General features: G+C 31.4%; 1 protein-coding gene across 1 annotated transcript in view; it reads left to right on the forward strand.

Moving 5' to 3' along the window:
- The window catches only part of LOC139514527 (calpain-5-like), a 31402-nt gene extending 10880 nt beyond the window's left edge, over positions 1-20522 (forward strand). Inside the window, exons 3-13 of the mRNA XM_071303886.1 lie at positions 2115-2246; positions 2556-2764; positions 4150-4342; positions 6767-6969; positions 8593-8670; positions 9089-9269; positions 12076-12189; positions 14087-14289; positions 14646-14764; positions 15603-15739; positions 16408-20522. Of these exons, the coding sequence (XP_071159987.1) occupies positions 2115-2246; positions 2556-2764; positions 4150-4342; positions 6767-6969; positions 8593-8670; positions 9089-9269; positions 12076-12189; positions 14087-14289; positions 14646-14764; positions 15603-15739; positions 16408-16590 (1752 nt within the window). The 3' untranslated portion in view covers positions 16591-20522. The remainder of the gene's footprint in view (positions 1-2114; positions 2247-2555; positions 2765-4149; positions 4343-6766; positions 6970-8592; positions 8671-9088; positions 9270-12075; positions 12190-14086; positions 14290-14645; positions 14765-15602; positions 15740-16407) is intronic.

The raw sequence follows: 20522 nt of genomic DNA on the forward strand, positions 1-20522 counted from the left end.
ACTATAAAAACACAAGTTTACAGTTGAGTGATGTAAGATAGTTAATGATTCAAGGTCTATAGTTACTATGACATAGTTTACCTGTAGTGTATATAACTGTTAAAAAGTATAGTTTCACACAAGCTATACATTTACAGCTGTTCCCAAGATCAGCAAAAAATCAATTCTGAAAACTGATATTTTATTGTGTGTATAATATAGAAAACATGTCTTTTTATCACTATGAAAAATACAATAGGTTAAAAAAAAATGATTGAACTTTTAAATGCAGATGATTTTTCCCTAGCAGTATTTCTTATATAGTGCTATTAATCCTTATCTCCTTTAATTTCAATGGACAGTTCTGAAGTAAGGTGGATATTTATTTTTGTGGGTACCAATTTTCTTGGATTGAGGATAAATTGTATTTATGTGGATATTTCATTTTGTAACATAGCCAAAGTTTGGTGACATGGCCAAAGTTTGCATATAAGCCTATAGACATTTTGTACTTTATTGAACATTAAAAGTCATAGTTCACCTATATATATTCCCATGAAAAAAAAAAAGTTATCCCACAAATAACAAAAGACATAAAAAACAAAGGAATACTGCAAAATATGAATATTTTGAAAACATCTCAACATAAAAAACAAATTAAAACTAACTTCTTGAAACAAATGATTAACAAATGTAAGGTTTTGATTATATAAAAAAAAATTATGAACAGATATATCATGTCAAGGAGGGGTATTTGCGAAAAAATACCAGTCGAGAGAATATTAAATTTCACGAGCAGAAAGGCGAGGGAAATTCATTTTTAAGACTGGTTTTTTTCGCAAATACCCCTCAAGAACAAGCTATCTCTGTTTAATTACACCGAATGTTAATGTACTAAAACGCATTGATGATTGTGACGTTACAAGCGTCCAGTCAGTCAGTCAGAGCATTTTTTAGCAAATACCACGGCAGAGAGAGTAAAAAAGGCATATCCTTTTAGCAAATACCCCGGCGGCGTTAAAAATGAACGATATTCATTTGATAACAGGAAATTGTTGAAAAATACACTGGCTATCAACCAATCAAAACCCCGGATTCTTACATAAGGTGTAATTAAATAAAAAAAAACAGCACTATTGCAATGATGGGTTCTTATTAATTATGTTATTTCATATTTGTGCTTGTATTTTCCCCAGATATTAAGCTCTCTGATAAGACACATAGATGTAAATTTATTTCAGAACATTGAAAAAAAACAAGGGGGGGGGGGGGGGGGGAGGCTATGTGCTTATACTTTGCAAAAAAAAACACCATAATTTTTTAAATGCTGGAGATGCCATTTTCATTTTGGCACTAATGAAATACATTGTTATTGCAACATGTTGTGCAGCTACATGTATTTTTGCCATACATCTAAACTTTATAGGAATTGCTAGTTCAGTAATAAATTGGAAAGCCTATAGATGTCTTTATTTGCTTCAAGTTTTATGCAGTTGATTCAGTGTGTCTGAATACATAGCATGCATGCTTTCCATGGTAACTGCTTTCAAATTCATTGAACTGTTTTAATCAATGGCTTTGGTTATATTTCAAGAAATTTGAGATTTTGACTTATCATTAGCAATATTATGAATGCAACATGTATATTAAAGTTAAAATTGAGAATGGAAATGGGGAATGTGCCAAAGAGACAACAACCCGACCATATGTTAAAGTTGTATTTATTATTATCTGCCCCTGCTATTGTATTTTATGCCAGGAAGTGACTGAAGTTTTTATTAAGTCTTACATTTAGGTCAATATCCAAGAAACCAGTGAAATGGTATCAATGACATGGCTCTACAATATTCTTTTAAACATTTGAACATTATTTAAGAGATCCTAAACATGAGGCTGTCACAAATAACATTTTTGAAGAGTTTTTTTTTTTATGACAGACACAAGAAAGGTGACATACATGTAGCTATATAGTCACCCAGAATGGTTGAAGTGATATAGCTTCTTTTAAAGCACATATCTAGTATCCTCATTCACGAGGTTAATTATTTGGTCATTTTCAGTTTAGTAATAAACAAAATATAATAAATAGTATTTCTGCTAAGCCTATATATTAAGTTAAACTTCTATCATTGTAGCAAATATGTGACAACCCAAAGTTGTTTGTAGAGGGCGCCAGCGCTGGTGATGTGACTCAAGGTCGAATTGGTAACTGCTGGTTTGTTTCTGCAGCTTCCTGTTTAGCACAGAATAAAGAAATTTGGCACAATGTAAGTGTTCTGTTTTAATCAACTCTGGTTCTGTCAAAAACTAAACAGAGGAAAGCCTGAACCAATTAAACACAAATTATACTGTCTGTAACACACCTTGTATCATAGAGTTTTAATATTTTAAAAGCCTGATTGTAGGAATATTCAATTAATTTGAAAGATTCCAATAATACAAAACTTCTTTAAATAATTGAATGAACAAATTATGTTGTTGGGTTGCTTTGTTGATTCTGATTTTTGGAACATATCCATGTTGGAAGTGAAACTATAATGAAAGAATTAACATAAAATATGTAAATGTTTTTGCAGGTAATTCCTAACTACAAGGAGCAGGACTGGAATGACGATAAGCCAAATGATTATCAAGGAATATTTTACTTCCGTTTCTGGAGATATGGTGAATGGTTGGAAGTTGTTATTGATGACTTTCTTCCCACAGTAAATGATGAGCTGATATTCATTCACTCACAGTCCAAGAATGAGTTCTGGAGTGCCTTATTAGAGAAAGCTTATGCCAAGTATGTTGACTAAAATTTAAGCTCCAAATGATAGAAGTAATAGTGACATAGTTTGTAGGTCCAATGGCAGATTGGCTTGAAGATTGATTGTTTTTGGTTTAACATCTATTGGTAATAATGACATGCATGTTTAGTACAAGAAACTCTTAGCAATCAGTAAAATAGGAAGGGTCTGGCGGATGTGACAACAAGGTAAAAGAAAATTCATATTGCTACTTGAAAAAAATAATATGATTGGTACAAAAATTTTTATTTTGCCTTACACCCAGCCTTCTACAGACCCTTTAAATAGTTGTTGTAAGACATGGCCCTCTATCACAAGAGGCATCATATTTAATTTCCCAATTGAAACCTGAGGTGGCTGTGTATTTTTATATCTTGCATGTATCCAAGTGGACACCCCACTCTGCTAGAGAAGTCCAGGCAAATATATTTCCATCAGGCCTCGACAATAACGCTTGTCCGATTGTCCGGTACCAGAGGGAAAAAAGGTCGGACAAGTAAATGTCCGTCGGGACAAGTACATTATTATTCTGCAGAAAATAAATTTAATTCAACTTTGATGAACAAAGTAATTATAAAAAAAACCCAAGAAAACAAATATTAATTTGACATGTTTCTGTATTCTGTTTATTCAAATGCAAAGCCTTTTTCTTCAAAATGTTTACTTGCAATCGATAATTTTTAACTGGTTCTTTGTCAGGTACTTCTAACAGGTAAAAGGTATACTATTCTCGGAAACCAGTCTTACTAATTCGAATCAATGATGCCTTTGTAGATAAGGTAACTTTACAGGACAGTTCGTCACCGGAAAGATTCAGCTTCAAGTTTAATAGACAGTTTGGCACCGTAGGAGACATATTTAGTAGACATGATTGATAGACAGTTTGACAAAGCAGGAGACATTTCGGGACCAAAACAAAACAGTACCTCATTTTGTTACCTTATTCTGTTCCTTATAATAAATACCATGGGTCAATGTTTAGATTTCTTGGTTAATGTTAAGTTTATGTGACAGTTGTAATCATGGTAATAAAGCTTTATGTTTATGACTATCAACATAATATCAATGATTAGAAAAGAAGGCAAGACATTTCAGCGTGTGCACTCTTGTTACCTATTGGGGGATTGGCTTAAAGAGGATAGATTTGTGAAATTGCAACAACTTTTTGATGAAAAGATTGCATTCTAAACCCTAATATGTCTGGATTGAATTGGAGTCTTGGGATGACACCATGGCCAATATGGAATAGGGCATGTTATAATCTATACATACTATATTTAGATCGGGTATTATTTATCAATCTTATTTACACCTACATTATACTGTATTTAGATGTTTATTATTTAAAAATCTTGTTCACCATACATTATACTATATTTAGATTGTTTGGGTGTTATGAAGCTTTAGATGGTGGAGACTTAGGTGAAGCATTGGAGGATTTCACTGGTGGTGTATCAGAACAGATTGATATGGTGAAACTGGAAGTAGCTGATAAACCTGAAGAAAGGGCAACACTTTATAAAAAATTTGGGAAAGAAATGGAGAGAAACTCACTAATGGCAGCATCAATTCCTGTAAGTTTTGAGAATGAATATATTACAATATACAAATAAATTACAATATATACAAAAGCATCTCTATAAAAAGAGTTTAAAATCATATTTGGAATGTTTCATTTTGCAAATTTAAATTAGGAATCTTTTGTTTACATTTCCCAGTTAGAGTGGGGCGCTCATATTCGCCGTGGACACAATTTCACCGTTTTATGATTTTGAGGTGTAAAAACTTCAAAGGATGGTTGAAATGGAAGAAATATTCCTGTAAATTATAATTATAAAACAAATATGGTTATTTTTGAAAATGAGAAAAAATTTCAGCACTAACTGCAAAAGATCGAAAAACAGACAATGATTTTCAGCAAATTTCCTGAATGAAAAAAAAAATCAAAGAAGTATTTCTTAGTAATTCTTTGACTGATTGCCCTAAATTTCAGTTTTTTACACCTTTTAAATGTCTGCTATTCATCTATAATGAAATTTGTTTGATAAATATTGTTTAAAGCTGCAGTTATTTGGTTTTAAATAGATGTTTAAAAACGGCGAATAAGTGTCCCCTGTTGACAAAAAATCAGGAAATTTCAAACACCCTTTAATCACACTTTTCAGATGATTTTTCTCAAAACAAACACGTTTTCAAGCTAAGAATAATTTGCACTTGAAGTTATCTTCATTTAGAAATATCAGTACACTTCAAAAACATAAAGACCTGAACATAAACTGAAGAAAACATGGAAAGATATGGTGAAAATGAGCACCCCACTCTATGGAGTTTTATTTTCTTATGAATTGTAGATTTTAAATTTCAGAGTTATGGGGCTTAGTCAATAAAAAAAGGGGGGATTTTCCAGTTTTATGACAATAACTAAAAAATGCTTTGAGCAGTTTTAATGAAACTTTGGTGAATTGTTTATATCTATGGAGATAAGCTCCCTTTTGATTTATATTTTTTATTAAATTTTAGATTTTACGTTACCGTGTTTCAGGATTTTATTCATAAAAAGGGTTGATTTTCCAGTTTTCTGACATTAATTCAAAAGTGCTTTGAGCAGTTTTCATGAACCTGTGGTGGGTTTATTTCTATGGAAATAACGTCTGTTTATTTTTTTTTATAAATTTCTGATATGACTTTGAGGAGTTATGAATCTTTACTCTTTGAAAAAGCTCATGGAGCAGCTCTTTATCAAAATATAAATAAAAAGGTATGGGTCAATGAGATAGAAACACAACAACACAGACAAAAACCACCTAGAGGTTTACCAAAAGACAATTACACTCACCTTCTTGATGCTTATATAAAATCCATTTTCTATAAGGCCAAATAAAATAGTATGTGTGGTTCCAAAAAAATTAGGGTAGGTAGGTAGGGATTTTTTTTAATTTTATGTTATTTTTTTACATTGAGTCTATGGAAGCAACATTCTGACTTTAACAGTGCTTCATGGAAAATGACAAAAAAATCTTTAGGGTAGGCTATTTTTAAGACTAAAAAGTAGGGTAGATAGGGTAACTGGAACCACACATATATTTTTATTTGGCCTAACTGTGCATCAAATACAACAATGACTAGCCAATAATCATTTATAGCTGAAGTAAAATCATGTTAACTGTCTACAAAATATACTGCTGGTATATCATAAATTACTTCATTTAACCCTTTCCTCCGTAATGACGCTTTTTGACGCCACCCCCTTTACTCCATAATGACGCCTTTTGACTCCTGTGTAGAACCTCAGTTGAAACGCTTTGACTACAAAATGTCTGCATCAGACTTAAAAAAATTAGCATCCAATATGAAAAGGTTATTCATAAGAATATCTGATTTGAACTTCATACGGTAGATGAAATATTCATTTTCACAATGCATTAAAAAAATCCTATGCAAATCAAGTATGTAAGAAAATAAATTCCTTGGAGGAAAGGGATAATATAAACAATTAATCTGAAGAATCCTGTTAGCATTGTATTTTAAGGCTTTTCTGTACATGTGTGCTATTTGAATAGACAACTTTGGAGTTCGATGCATTTCCGTCAAAAACTCTTCTTTTAGTGAACGTCATTTGTGCGTTTAGGGGCGTCGTCACTTCCATTCCAATGTGGAGCGAGAAGTTGGAAAACTATAATTCTATATTGTACAAATTATTCGGCAAATTGAATTCTCAAAATTTACAATCAGCACTGATGTCATTAGGGAATTGCCATTAAGTACCTACAGAACAACCATTATTTCTAGTTTATCCTGCACAGTGACAATCACTAAGATGCTTGATGAATGTTAATAGTGCAGGGATACAGGCGACCCCCTCTATCTGGTAAATGACGTTATAAAGGCGCGTATAATTGACAAGTTTTTTCCGGTGACGGATAAACTCGAAAGTGGTCTATTTTTATTAATTTTAGGACATTTTTTGTAATAAAGATTGATGAAATAATTCATTTTAGGCTTTAAGCAGTGATGAAATGGAATCTGCCACATCAACTGGTCTAGTCAAGGGTCATGCATATGGTGTGACTGCAGTCAAAAATATACATCTAGAAAACCAAACTATGTTCAGTAGATTATTTAAATCTGATGATAAAATACCAATGATAAGATTGAGGAACCCTTGGGGACAAGGTGAATGGAAAGGAGCATTCAGTGATGGGTTAGTATGGTTATCATTGGGGGGGATTCAGTGATGGGTTAGTATGGTTATCATTGGGGCATTCAGTGATGGGTTAGTATGGTTATCATTGGGGCATTCAGTGATGGGTTAGTATGGTTATCATTGGGGCATTCAGTGATGGGTTAGTATGGTTATCATGGAGACATTCAGTGATGGGTTAGTATGGTTATCATTGGGGCATTCAGTGATGGGTTAGTATGGTTATCATGGGGGCATTCAGTGATGGGTTAGTATGGTTATCATGGGGGCATTCAGTGATGGGTTAGTATGGTTATCATAGGGGCATTCAGTGATGGGTTAGTATGGTTATCATGGGGGCATTTAGTGATGCGTTAGTATGGTTATCATTGGGGCATTCAGTGATGGGTAAGTATGGTTATCATTGGGGCATTCAGTGATGGGTTAGTATGGTTATCATGGGGACATTCAGTGATGGGTTAGTATGGTTATCATTGGGGCATTCAGTGATGGGTTAGTATGGTTATCATTGGGGCATTCAGTGATGGGTTAGTATGGTTATCATTGGGCATTCAGTGATGGGTTAGTACGGTTATGATGGCGGGGGGTCATTCAGTGATGGGTTAGTATGGTTATCATTGGGGCATTCAGTGTTGGGTTAGTATGGTTATCATTGGGGCATTCAGTGATGGGTTAGTATGGTTATTATTGGGGCATTCAGTGATGGGTTAGTATGGTTATCATTGGGGCATTCAGTGATGGGTTAGTATGGTTATCATTGGGGCATTCAGTGATGGGTTAGTATGGTTATTATGGGGGCATTCAGTGATGGGTTAGTATGGTTATCATTGGGGCATTTAGTGATGAATAATTGGGGTATCTAAAGGGAGGTAATATAGTGGGAAAATGCAGAATTTAAAAGAAGCATTTAGTCTGAGGTGCAGGTAAATATTTGGAAAATGCAGAATTGAAAGGAACATTTAGTGTAATGTGAGGGTAATAATTCTTTTTTAGGATTAAGAAATCTTAAAATCATAGCCAGTTTGATTTGGCAGTACTTGGGGTATGTCATTGATTTCAGTAATATCTTGCACACAACTCTGGCTCGATGAACTATAACTGAAAATCAAAAAAATAATTCATTTATCTCATTTATTATTTGAAATATTACTGATTGAAAACAGAAATGTATGTGTCAACAACATATAGTTTTTAGAAAAATATATGGAGTAGAATGAGAGATTTATATGCCAATGGTAAAATTGGTATGTACTTTTTATACAAATATTCGTTCATATTGAAAGAAATCAATCTGTAATATTTCCATTAGTAAAAAGATAAATGCATTATTTTTTTTGATTTTCAGATGTAGTTCAACTTCAAGAAGTCCAGGTTGTTTGCAAAATTTCAGAAAAATCTGCGACATAGCCCATTTACTGTTCCTTGGCCTTAATTTTGTTTAGAAAAACTGCATATTTTACAATAACAGATATATACTTCATCATGTTCATAAAGATGTTTGTTTTTGCATATTTGTTTTGTTGTGTCAGTGATTTCAATAGGTATGTTTTTGCTTCAATGATACACTATTTATGAAATGAATTGCATGTGTATTTATATAAAATAATATAAACAACATTGTAGGTCTGAGGAATGGAATAAAATCCCAGAGGAAGAAAAAAAGAGAGTTGGTCTGACATTTGAAGAAGATGGAGAATTTTGGTCTGTATTATATAAAGACACATGAATGAAGTTTGTTTGAATTATCATATTTATTTTTATCAAATTTCTTTCAAAAAACATGAAGTATCAAGATACGGTACATGTAATTGTAAAGTCGAACATTAAGATGAATATGAACATATTAACTTCTGGGTGTTTCAAAATTGCCTAACACTACTATAGGGAACTACAAAAATCTTTTTCTTTGTCTACTTATACAACTTAGGCTACATTTTTACATTTCATTCAAATTAGTTTTGTTTGTTTACATATATTTTGTTATAAAAAAAATCATTTAAAAATTCTTAAATATTTTTAAAAGTACTAAAAAGTGTTAAAAATTATTGTTAGACTAGTACTGTTAGTTATTAATTAAAAACATAAACAAAATACAAATGTAATGATTTCTGTTTTATAGGATGTCCTTTGATGATTATTGTCAGAACTTTGTACACACTGCCGTGTGCCGAGTTGTCAATACATCAATGTTCTCAATCAATAAAACATGGCATGAAGGTAGTGCTCACGGAGAATGGAAGAGACCAGACAGAGCAGGTGGTTGTGCAAATAATAGAGACACCTTTCTTCAAAATCCACAGGTGGGTTCAACGTAAATTTTATTAATTACAGTAGAGGGGCCATATAGTTTTGGTCTCTGCCTGTGTCAGTCTGTTCAGCATTAAGTTAACCGGTTTGAGTCCAGGTAGTTTACTATGAAGGTGTGGTCATATCAACTGGAAACTTATTTCACATGTTTTTATGATTTGAACTTTTAAAAAATATGCCAATTCAGGCAGGCCCAGATTTCACAGTTCACTGAACATGGAAATATGATAGTGTGAGTGTGGGATTATGTCTTATGGACATATATTCTTGTTTAGTTTTTATACGACTTCAATTTTTTGGTCGTATATTGGTATCACGTTGGCATCGTCGTCCGAATACTTTTAGTTTTCACACTCTAACTTTAGTAAAAGTGAATAGAAATCTATGAAATTTTAACACAAGGTTTATGACCACAAAAGGAAGGTTGGGATTGATTTTGGGAGTTTTGGTCCCAATATTTTAGGAATTAGGGGCCAAAAAGGGCCCAAATAAACATTTTTTTGGTTTTCGCACTATAACTTAAGTAAATAGAAATCTATGAAGTTTTGACACAAGGTTTATGACCACAAAAGGAAGGTTGGGATTGATTTTGGGAGTTTTGGTTCTAGCAGTTTAGGAATTAGGGGCCAAAAAAGGGCCCAATAAGCATTATTCTTTGTTTTCGCACAATAACTTTAGTATAAGTAAATAGAAATCAATGAAATTTAAACACAAGATTTATGACTACAAAAGGAAGATGGGATTGATTTTGGGAGTTAAGGTCCCAACAGTTTAGGAATTACGGGCCAAAAAGGGGCCCAAATAAGCATTATTCTTGGTTTTCGCACCATTACTTTAGTATTAGTAAATAGAAATCTATGAAATTTAAACACAAGGTTTATGACCATAAAAGGAAGGTTTGGTTTGATTTTCGGTTTAGGAATAAGGACCCAAAGGGTCCAAAATTGAACTTTGTTTGATTTCATCAAAATTAAATAATTGGGGTTCTTTGATATGCCGAATCTAACTGTGTATGTAGATTCTTAATTTTTGGTCCCGTTTTCAAATTGGTCTACATTAAAGTCCAAAGGGTCCAAAATTAAACTTAGTTTGATTTTAACAAAAAATTGAATCCTTGGGGTTCTTTGATATGCTGAATCTAAACATGTACTTAAATTTTTGATTATGGACCCAGTTTTCAAGTTGGTTCAAATCAGGATCCAAAATTATTATATTAAGTATTGTGCAATAGCAAGAAATTTTCAATTGCACAGTATTCAGCAATAGCAAGAAATCTTCATTGCACAGTATTGTGCAATAGCAAGAAATTTTGAATTGCATAGTATTTTGAAATAGCAAGAAATCTTCAATTGCACAGTATTGTGCAATAGCAAATATTTTCAATTGCACAGTATTGCGCAATAGCAAGAAATTTTCCATTGGAGTTATCTTTCTTTGTCCAGAATAGTAGTTGAATCAACTTAAATCATTGTTTTATACAATATACAATGTATATTCACTTTTACTACCAACTGATAAATTAAAACAATCTTTACCATTCAGTGATAACTAGCACTTTATTTTACATTTCAATATTTTATGATGTATTTAAATGAGTAGTTATTGTTGCAAACTCCATTAGAAATTTGAATTGAGATCAGTTTTGGAAAAAGGGAAAGGGGGATGTGAAAAAATTGGGGGGGGGGGGTTAAATTTTTCTCATTTCAGATTTCATAAATAAAAAGAAAATTTCTTCAAACATTTTTTTGAGAGGATTAATATTCAACAGCATAGTGAATTGCTCAAAGGCAAAAAAAATATTTTAAGTTCATTAGACCACATTCATTCTGTGTCAGAAACCTATGCTGTGTCAACTATTTAATGACAATCCAAATTTAGAGCTGAATCCAGCTTGAATGTTGTGTCCATACTTGCCCAAACCGTTCAGGGTTCAACCTCTGCGGTCATATAAAGCTGCGCTCTGTGGAGCATCTGGTTATGATTGCATTTTCTGTAAAAATTCTAATAGTTGTATTGTGTAAAGAACACCAGGTTAAAAAGTAATGATAACATCAATGTTTTAGGTCTTAACCCTTTCCTCCATAATAACGCCTTTTGACGCCACCCCCTTTACTCTATAATGACGCCTGTGTATTACCTCATTAGAAACAATGTGGCTATGAAATGTTTACATCAGACTTAATCAAATTTGTTTCCAATATGAAAAGGATATTCATAGGAATATCTGATTTAAATTTATTTGATGAAATATTTGTTTTTAGCAATGCATTTTAATACTTTAAAGCATATTTTCAGCATTTTATTAAAAAAATCCTATGCGAATCAAGTATTCAAAAAAAAAAATCATTAAGAAAAAAGCATCAGAAATGTGTTTTAAATAAATTTATTTATGATATTGGTATGTTCTTTAAATGATATTACATTTTTGTAAGGAGGAATTTCTGTTTTACTTCAATAAGTACAAGTAAACAAAAAAATGTAAAATTTTGATGCCACTGAACAACATTGGTATTTGCATGCTCTAAAGGTGATTGAGGTACAAAATATTATGATAACCTGGATTTCTGTCACCCAATAGTAAGACCCATGCCGATTAGCCTTAAGCTGTATATACTGCCATGCTATATCATATTAAGAATCCATGCTGCAACTCTTAAAGGGGTCCAAAGCTTACTTGTACATAAACGTTCTTCCACTTGAATACTTTTAGTCCTATTTACTTCTATATATTTATGCAAGTTACTTGACATTTTGACATGAAATTAATTTTGATTTACAAATAACTTTATTTTTTAACAGTTCTTGTTCGATATCAAAGATGCAGAGGATGATGTCATGTTTCACTTACTACAGAAAACCATCAGAGGAAAAGAAGGAAGCGACAATTTGACCGTTGGCTTTACTATTATACAGGTCAGTATTTTATATAGGTCATTTAGTGACAGAGGACACATGTCATCCATAGAAGACTCACACATTTTATATTAAAAAATAGGTAACACATGTGAATAACTAATCTTTGACCATACCTTTGAGCTTAATTTAAAGCACCATTATGGATTTACCACAGTGGTGCTGTGAACCTTTATGGAATGATAATGAAGTGTGTTTTTATCACTCTAAAGTGCAATGGTTGCAAGGTAAGGCTATCTTGTTGATAGCTATGTCAAAGTGTGTTGGTACTAATGCTGATGTGCGATGGATTACATAAACTGTATTTTAAATGTTTTTTTTTTGTATTCACATGTTGAGGCAGAACTCAGTTTCTAGGTTGTTAAGTTTATTATTAAGAGAATGAAGCTAAATCAAATGTGGATACACACTCATTATTGATGGAACTAATCTAAGAACATACATGTCCATAATATGAAATATATTTTTGTACTAGTAGAGTGGGGTGCTCATTTTCTCCATAACTTTCCATGTTTTCTACAGTTAATGTTCAGGTCTTCATGTTTTTGAAGTATATTGATATTTCTATATGGAGATAACATAAAAAAAAAAATTCTTAGTTTGAAAATGTGTTTTTTTGAAAAAAAAATCATCTGAAAAGTTAGAATAAAGGCTATTTGAAATTTCCTGATGTTTTGTCAAAGGGGGACACATATTCGCTGTTTTTACACATCTGTTTAAAAAATCAAATAACTGCAGCTTTAAACCATATTTATCAAATCAATTTCATTATAGATGAATAGCAGACATTTCAAAGGTGTAAAGAACTTAGGGCAATCAGTCAAAGAATTACTAATGAATACTTCTTTGAAATCATTTTTTCATTCAGGAAATTGGACAAAAATCGTTGCCTGTTTTTCGGTCCTTTGCTGTTATTGGCGACATTTAAACTAAGTTTAAAAAATAATCATATTTGTTATAATAAGGTAATTTACTGGCATATTTCTTCCATCTCACCCATCCTTTGAAGTTTTTACACGGCGAATATGAGCGCCCCACTCTATTTGAAAACTTTGCAATCATAGTTTAAAAGGACATAAATAAAGGGTATTGATGAACCTATAATATTAGTAGGATGATAGAGATGATATCACATAAGCCTAATGTGTATGTTGAACAGGCTTTTCACATGATGATAATTCTTTTAAACAATTCTTTTGTTTCAACCATGCACATTCATATTGTAGATACCCAAATGCCATAAATGTATTATGGACTAAAACAAATGGAAGTCTATAAACTAACTAATACAAATCTACTTCTCATATTAAATCTGTAGATTTTAAACCAGCAATAGACCATCATACATTACCAAAAAGACCATCACACTTCTAATACCATTCGACTTCAGCATCTTCACTGCATGTCCAAGTAATACAACTATAAACTGAATTTTCCATTTAACTATTGGAAATCAAAAATGACATCATGGACACAGGAATCTAATCATTTCATCTTAACAAATATTTTCTTCAAACCTTTCTCAGAAACTACTAAAGAGAATTGTTAACTTCAAATTTAGTAAGTAGCTTTACAGTAAAAAGATGTACTTTTCAGATTTGTCAGATTACTAGCTTTTTGATATGTTGACGGAACTGTAAAAATTTTCATCAATACTGCTGAACAGAATGACTTCATTCATGTATTTGATGATAAGTTATAATGTGTTTGCCCCTTTCAGATCTGTGAAACACCTACTCCATGTTTTTTTGTATCTCAGATTCCGAGAAGGTAATGTTACTGTATGCTTAGCACAATAATAAACACGTTTTTGTTTAAACTATAGAATGGAAGCTGTGGTTCAGATAAATCATTTAATTAAACATTGTAGTGGAATATGTTGATATTTTTTTGACAGGTTGAAGAAAATCGTCGTTACAGAATTCATGATTTGACTCAGCACACCATTGTAACATCTACAGTATTTAAAAATCAGCGCTCAATCTTTTTAAAACATAATCTAAAGCAAGGCAGATATGTAGCTGTGACCTGCACTTTTGACCAAGGCTTGGAGGAATCATTTCTGTTTCGTATCTATTCAGCTAATGCTAATGATTTTATGTAAGCATTTTAAAGATTTTATTTATCAAATTTGTATAATAGGCTTGTAGAATTTAACAATAATTGCCATAAATTGAGAGTGTGAAATATATTTAGAAGTAGTAAATTCTAAGCTAATAAAATCATACCAAAATTGCATTGAGGCCTGGTTTTTTTTTCAAAGTAAGACATAGCATATGTATGCAGCACAGAATTTAATATTGATCTGATTAGAGATCATCAGGATCCAATGAACAAGACATATTTAATGATTGTTGATTTTTTTTTCTGTTTGTTAATTTAAGTGCATCATTAAGGGTTAACTTTTTCAAACATCATATCTGTACAGATTTCATTTAAATCTTAATTAATTTCAGGCCACTTCTTCATGACAAACCACAGAAAAGTTTCCTTAACTGTTGTGCGTCTGCCCCTCAGATAGTGACAAAGGTGAAGGTCATGAGAGCTGAAGGACTGGAAAGACAAGAGAGAACTGGTAACTACAGAAATTATATTTTAGATTATGAATTTAATGCATTCTTTTGATTAGAAGGCATTCTTAGCATTCCTGTTTTTAAAGACACAAGTAACTGAAAAGTGCATGAGACATTTTCATCTGATCCTTAGCTCATTTTCCTTAATTAGTCTAAACTTATTTTATTTGCTCAAAGCATAAAGGATCAACACTAGTAAAACATACTTAAAAAGTCTTCTCCACAATGAAATATACATAACAAAACAAATTAAAAGTGAGCATGCATTATATTACATAAAGAAAGAACAACAAATTATCCTGAATAAAGAATTAGGTTTAGTATTTGAGTATTTATGTAAGAATATATGATTGGTCAAGGATAGTGTGCAGAGAACTTTTAATATATATATAACTTTAGATTGTTCTAATCTTACTGAGGATTCTTTATTATTCGTTGGATACCATTTTTCGTGAATTTTGTGGGTACAGATGAACCACGAAATTAAATGTTCAACGAATACCAATTTTTCCAATGGCCTAGATGCATATTTTGGCAAAACCACAAAATAATATATCCACGAACATGTAAGTTTTCCTCAACCCAAGAAAATTGGTACCCACGAAAATAAATGAATCGATAGCATTTGAGTTGATGTTTGGAGTTTTATTTAATAAATTTGATGTCTTAACTGCACAGCAAAGAAAGCACATATAAGATGAATTACTAATTTAGTTAATTTGATAATTTGTACTGATGTGTATTTTATAGAAGTATTAAAGCTAATGTATAACCATCAACATTGTGTTGCTTATAGAATCTGCCTTTAGTGTATATAACGTGTATTGGAATATATTGTAGGAGCTGATCCCTACTGTATAATAAGTTGTGAAGGAGAGAAAGTCAGGACAAAGACTGCATCTGATACTACAGCACCAGAATGGAATCAGTCTGCAGTCTTCTTCAGGAGTAGACCAAATAAACCATTCAAAATTCAGGTAATTAAACTCACACAACTTTGAATAGGTCTTAGTACCCACTGTCAGATACCTGTCTGTAAAGCAGGGTTCATCAGATCTTAATGTTATTTTCATGGTTCATTGGTCAAAGTTTAGTTGTCTTATTTTGGTCTGTTTCTGAGATACTATAAGCAATAGATTATTTTATGTGTATTTGGTGTATGGAATGATTGTAATGTTGTACATTTTGTATTTTAGCAAAAGAAATGTCCTTGACTCCAAGTTTTCAATTCGAAATGTACAAGTACATTGACCAAGAAGTCATTTTCAGAAATTTAAGAAAAATCTATTGTGAAATATTTAGACAATCCAGCTGCATTTAAAAATCTTTATTCCATAAGTGTGTTGCTGCTTGTTTTTAGTTTTATTGGTGTAAATAAAAAAAATAGCTTCAACTTATCATGTGTAAGACTGAAGAGATAAAATTATCTAGGTATTCAACAGTGGCGGATCCAGAACTTTTCATAAGGGGGGCCCGCTCCAGTCATGCTTCAGTGATTCCCTATATAATCAACCAAATTTTTCCCACAAAAGGGGGGGGGGCCCGGGCCCCCCAGGGCCCCCCTGGATCTGCCTATGTTCAAACTGAAATAAACAAAAGAAAGGTTTTGAACATTGTTAATTAGTTCTATTTCTACTGTTTTTAGATTTGGAATCACAATATTCTGAAAGACACGTACATGGGGAAGCATGTTTTTATGAGTACTGATGACATGAAGGACAGTATTAAATCAGTTGATTTGGTTGGTCGAGGAAAACAAGGAGATCAACAAAGGCCTGGGAAACTAACAGTAATGATCACACAGAGCAGGAACTTCACTGCTATCTAAGTCTACAGAGGGATCTATTTTTAAAAGATCTGTATGTCAACAGGGTGCTTTTGTAAAGTCTTGTCAATGCACGTTTTTTGGGTTTTTTTTAGACAAAATCCAGAACGATTTTTTTTACACACTGTCGATACATTTATTTTCATGGGTATCAATTTTCATGGATTGAGGAAAACTTGCATTTTCGTGGGTATTTGATTGAGTGGTTTTACTAATCTCTGCATACACATCCTATAGAAAATGTGTTATTTGTTGAACATTTGAATTCATGGTTAACCTATACCCGCAATAACCATGAAAATCGGTATCCAAGAAAAATAATGAATCCACAGTATTAAAAACTCCTGAACATTGAAGTATTTGAATTACATTTCAAACACCTTATCTTTGATTTATATATCAGTGTTATTTTTTATGTAGTAGATAAGAATATGTTTAAGATTGTTGAAAATTATAAGGCATTTTATTTTTTTATCTTTCATTTAAAGTTCAGATTAATCTAGTAAACTGCTGAAAATGACTAACTTGATAGATGAAAGTGTTAACATTAAAGTGCTTTGATAAAAACTATCATAAGAACATAAATCTTTCATTAAAACCCTGCTCTGTCCTTCTTCAGTCTGTCTGTTCATCCGTCCTGTGAAAATTCAGTCACATTTTCCTCAGGAACTAAAAGCCAGATCTTCCTAAATTTTCATAGAAAGGGTCATGTGAGCATGCTATACTGGGAAATATTTTTTTCAAATCCAATGCTCATGAAATTCCTGTTCCTGTATACTTAATTCTCACACATAATGGGCCTGTATATGATTTTCTTCACACTTTTCCTTTGATCTACAAATGTTATCTCTCTGAAATTATGCTTTTTAATATCTTAGCATGCTATACTGTGTAATGTGATTTAACTTCTATAGCTCAGTAATTTTCTGCTAGCCAATGTTGTTTAATTTGATCATAAGAGCCAATCTGAATACTGTTTCCAAGAAGTTTCATATAAAACCTTCATTTATCTGTATGTAAATTTGTTTTAGTTGTAGTTTATTTTATCCTGTTGTTATTTTAGTTGTACATTTTGTATCATATGTAATGTTAGAAGAAGTGGTGAATGTAATCGCTTTTATATTTTTCTATTATTGTAAAGGTAATACTATGCTAATGACCAGGGTATTTAGGCTTTTGGGGTTAAGATTGCTTTCATGCAATCAAAACCCTTTAAGTGTCTGGCTTTATAGTATTTTCCAGAATTTATCACTACTTATTACGATATAAAACAAAACATAGTGCATTGAACACAACATTCTATTCATCATATCCATCAACATTTTAAGAAATTTATCAGTGAAATATATACAAACTCTGATATTCAATTTACAAAATTACTTGTTGAAAGATACTTTGAAAAAAATTATATATGTATTGTGCATGGTGCAACAATCTGGTATCTGTTCTAAAAATATCAATGATGTCATTATAAAAGTGATATAAGAAATTGAAGTTATCTTTCTTTGTCCAAAGTTGCACCAACAACAATACTACATCTCCAATATTCATGTTTAGGCCTTCCAATGCTTAATAAATTGCACTTTGGGACATCTGCTTGTAGCATAATTCAAAAAACCATATTTTTGCAGAACAAATAAACAGGTTAAATGATAATGCTATTTTCTTTCTGGAATTTTTATTTTAAGAGTTGCTTATAGATAATTTAAATGAATTTCAGTCAATTTAATTTCAGAGCAAAATAATCTCTGATTTATTTTTAAGAAAAAAGAGTTACATACATGCAATTTTTCAAAATGCCCATGGGGATTTTACATGCAAAATGGCTATTACAGTCCTAAAAAATCTTTAAAGGGGTCTTCAAATGTAACCAAATGTTGTTTTTTGGCTTCTTCATACTTTTTAAGCCCATAGCCATCGTAAAATTAACTGTTTTGATTAAAATTGGGTACAAAATTGCTCTTTCAAAATTTCCATTTGGGAGCTTTCATGAGGGAAATCCCATGCAAATAGTGACAGTTGGCAGGTATGGAGATAATAAGTATAATTGAGAATAGATGTTATTAACAAGACGTATTTACTTTTGGTATTTAGCTGAATTTTGTCTCCAAATGACCTTAGATCTGCCCTGAATAACCTTCTGACGTCAAGCAACACTATCTTTTTAATGTTTTAAATTGTGATGTTAAAGTTAAGGGCAACTTCTGTGATTTTTTGTAAATGGCAGACAAATTTGCATACAAGTGTAAATACGTCTAGACTATGGTACAGTTTAAGTTTATTATTATATTATTGCAGCAGAAGTAAAAGTATATTGAACTCTATTAATTGCTCAGATGAATGCTCCCTGAAATGTATTGTGAAATATTACATGCACTACTTTGTATAGAGATATTGACGTATTAAATGTATATGTTAAGTATGAAGCATTTTAACAATTATACAAAATTTACATTGTTTTGTCAATAAAAGTAAGGTAGTATCTGTAGTATGACAATTTTGGGAATATGAATCAAGTCAAGGGCATTATTATGAATATAAAATTTCACATATCCTGCATAATTACATTATTGTGTGCAAAATGGCCATTGGCTGTGTGCAATATTCGTGCTTGCTTGTGTAGACTTTTTGAAATGAAAATTATTAATTTTATGTAGGTAGTGCTAATTGATGTTTTTCTATGAAAGGAGGAGTTGTGGTGGACAACTCTTTTGGGACAGAAAAATAAAGCATTTCAAATCACAGATTTATGATTAAAGATTAATAAGATCAATGGCCTTCAGCTCAAATTAGCATGGAAAGGTTTAAATTATTGGCAGAATATTATTTTTTCAGCTTTCTTTTTATATTTTTTTCAATTTGTTGACTGTGTTTGATCTGTTTTTTCCTCACACATTTTTTTTGCATTTCATTTTTCACAACTTTGGTGACTACATATCTATTTTATGCTTAGGTATATGAGATAGTGTATAGAGGGATGTTAGTTTTATGTTTGATATAGGCAGCTTTTATTTAATGTATATACATGTACTACTGTATATAATTAGGCTGTTATTATATTTTGATTTTTTTTATTACTCATCTGATGTTTTTTGTAATGATCTGATTCTGATCTGATATATACCATTTATTACTTTTTGAGAATCAATGGAACAAATTAGATAACGTGAAGACATTTTCTTAAATATAAAAACAAAGAGTATGTAATAAGCTTCGCATAAAATTATGTACAACTAGAAGAACTTAACAAGTTTAATATAGGTAATGGTAAGGACGTAATGTAAAAAGCATTTGAAGCAGTATAAGAACATATCTTTATAAACTAGTAGATCTTAGAATAAACAAAATTAATGTCAGCATACTATAATGTATGTTGTAATGATTCATTACATAACAAATACATTTCTTCCATGCTGAGAGTTTTTTCTTCTTAAAACTGATTCAAAACTGCTAGTGTTAGTTGTTGATTTAATAATTTTTTAATCTGGATTGGTAGTTTTTGCAATTTTAACATATATAGCAGATTATATATTTTTATATGATTTACAATTTAGGTAATACATTTTTTGTGCTATTCTTTTAAAAAAGAAACTTATATGAAGGAATACATATTTTTAAATTAAAAAGATGTTGATGATATCAGAAATTGAGATAAAAACAAATGGTTGTATGATTGTTAGTTGAATTGTGATGAAAACATATTGTACTATTTTTCCATGTGTGTAACCATTGGTTGTTTATTTATCATCACCAACACCATGATATATTTATGCATGCTTTCATCCTATTAATGAACCACTGCTTTATTTATTATGCATTATTTGATAAAAACTATTTGCTACCCATAACACCATTTTATATTATATAAAGCTGTAGAACAATATTTACTTATGTTTTATTTGCTCTTTTTATTTAATAAAATATTTTTAATATTA

Source organism: Mytilus edulis, chromosome 3 (assembly GCF_963676685.1).
Source record: "Mytilus edulis chromosome 3, xbMytEdul2.2, whole genome shotgun sequence".
Taxonomy (NCBI): domain Eukaryota; kingdom Metazoa; phylum Mollusca; class Bivalvia; order Mytilida; family Mytilidae; genus Mytilus; species Mytilus edulis.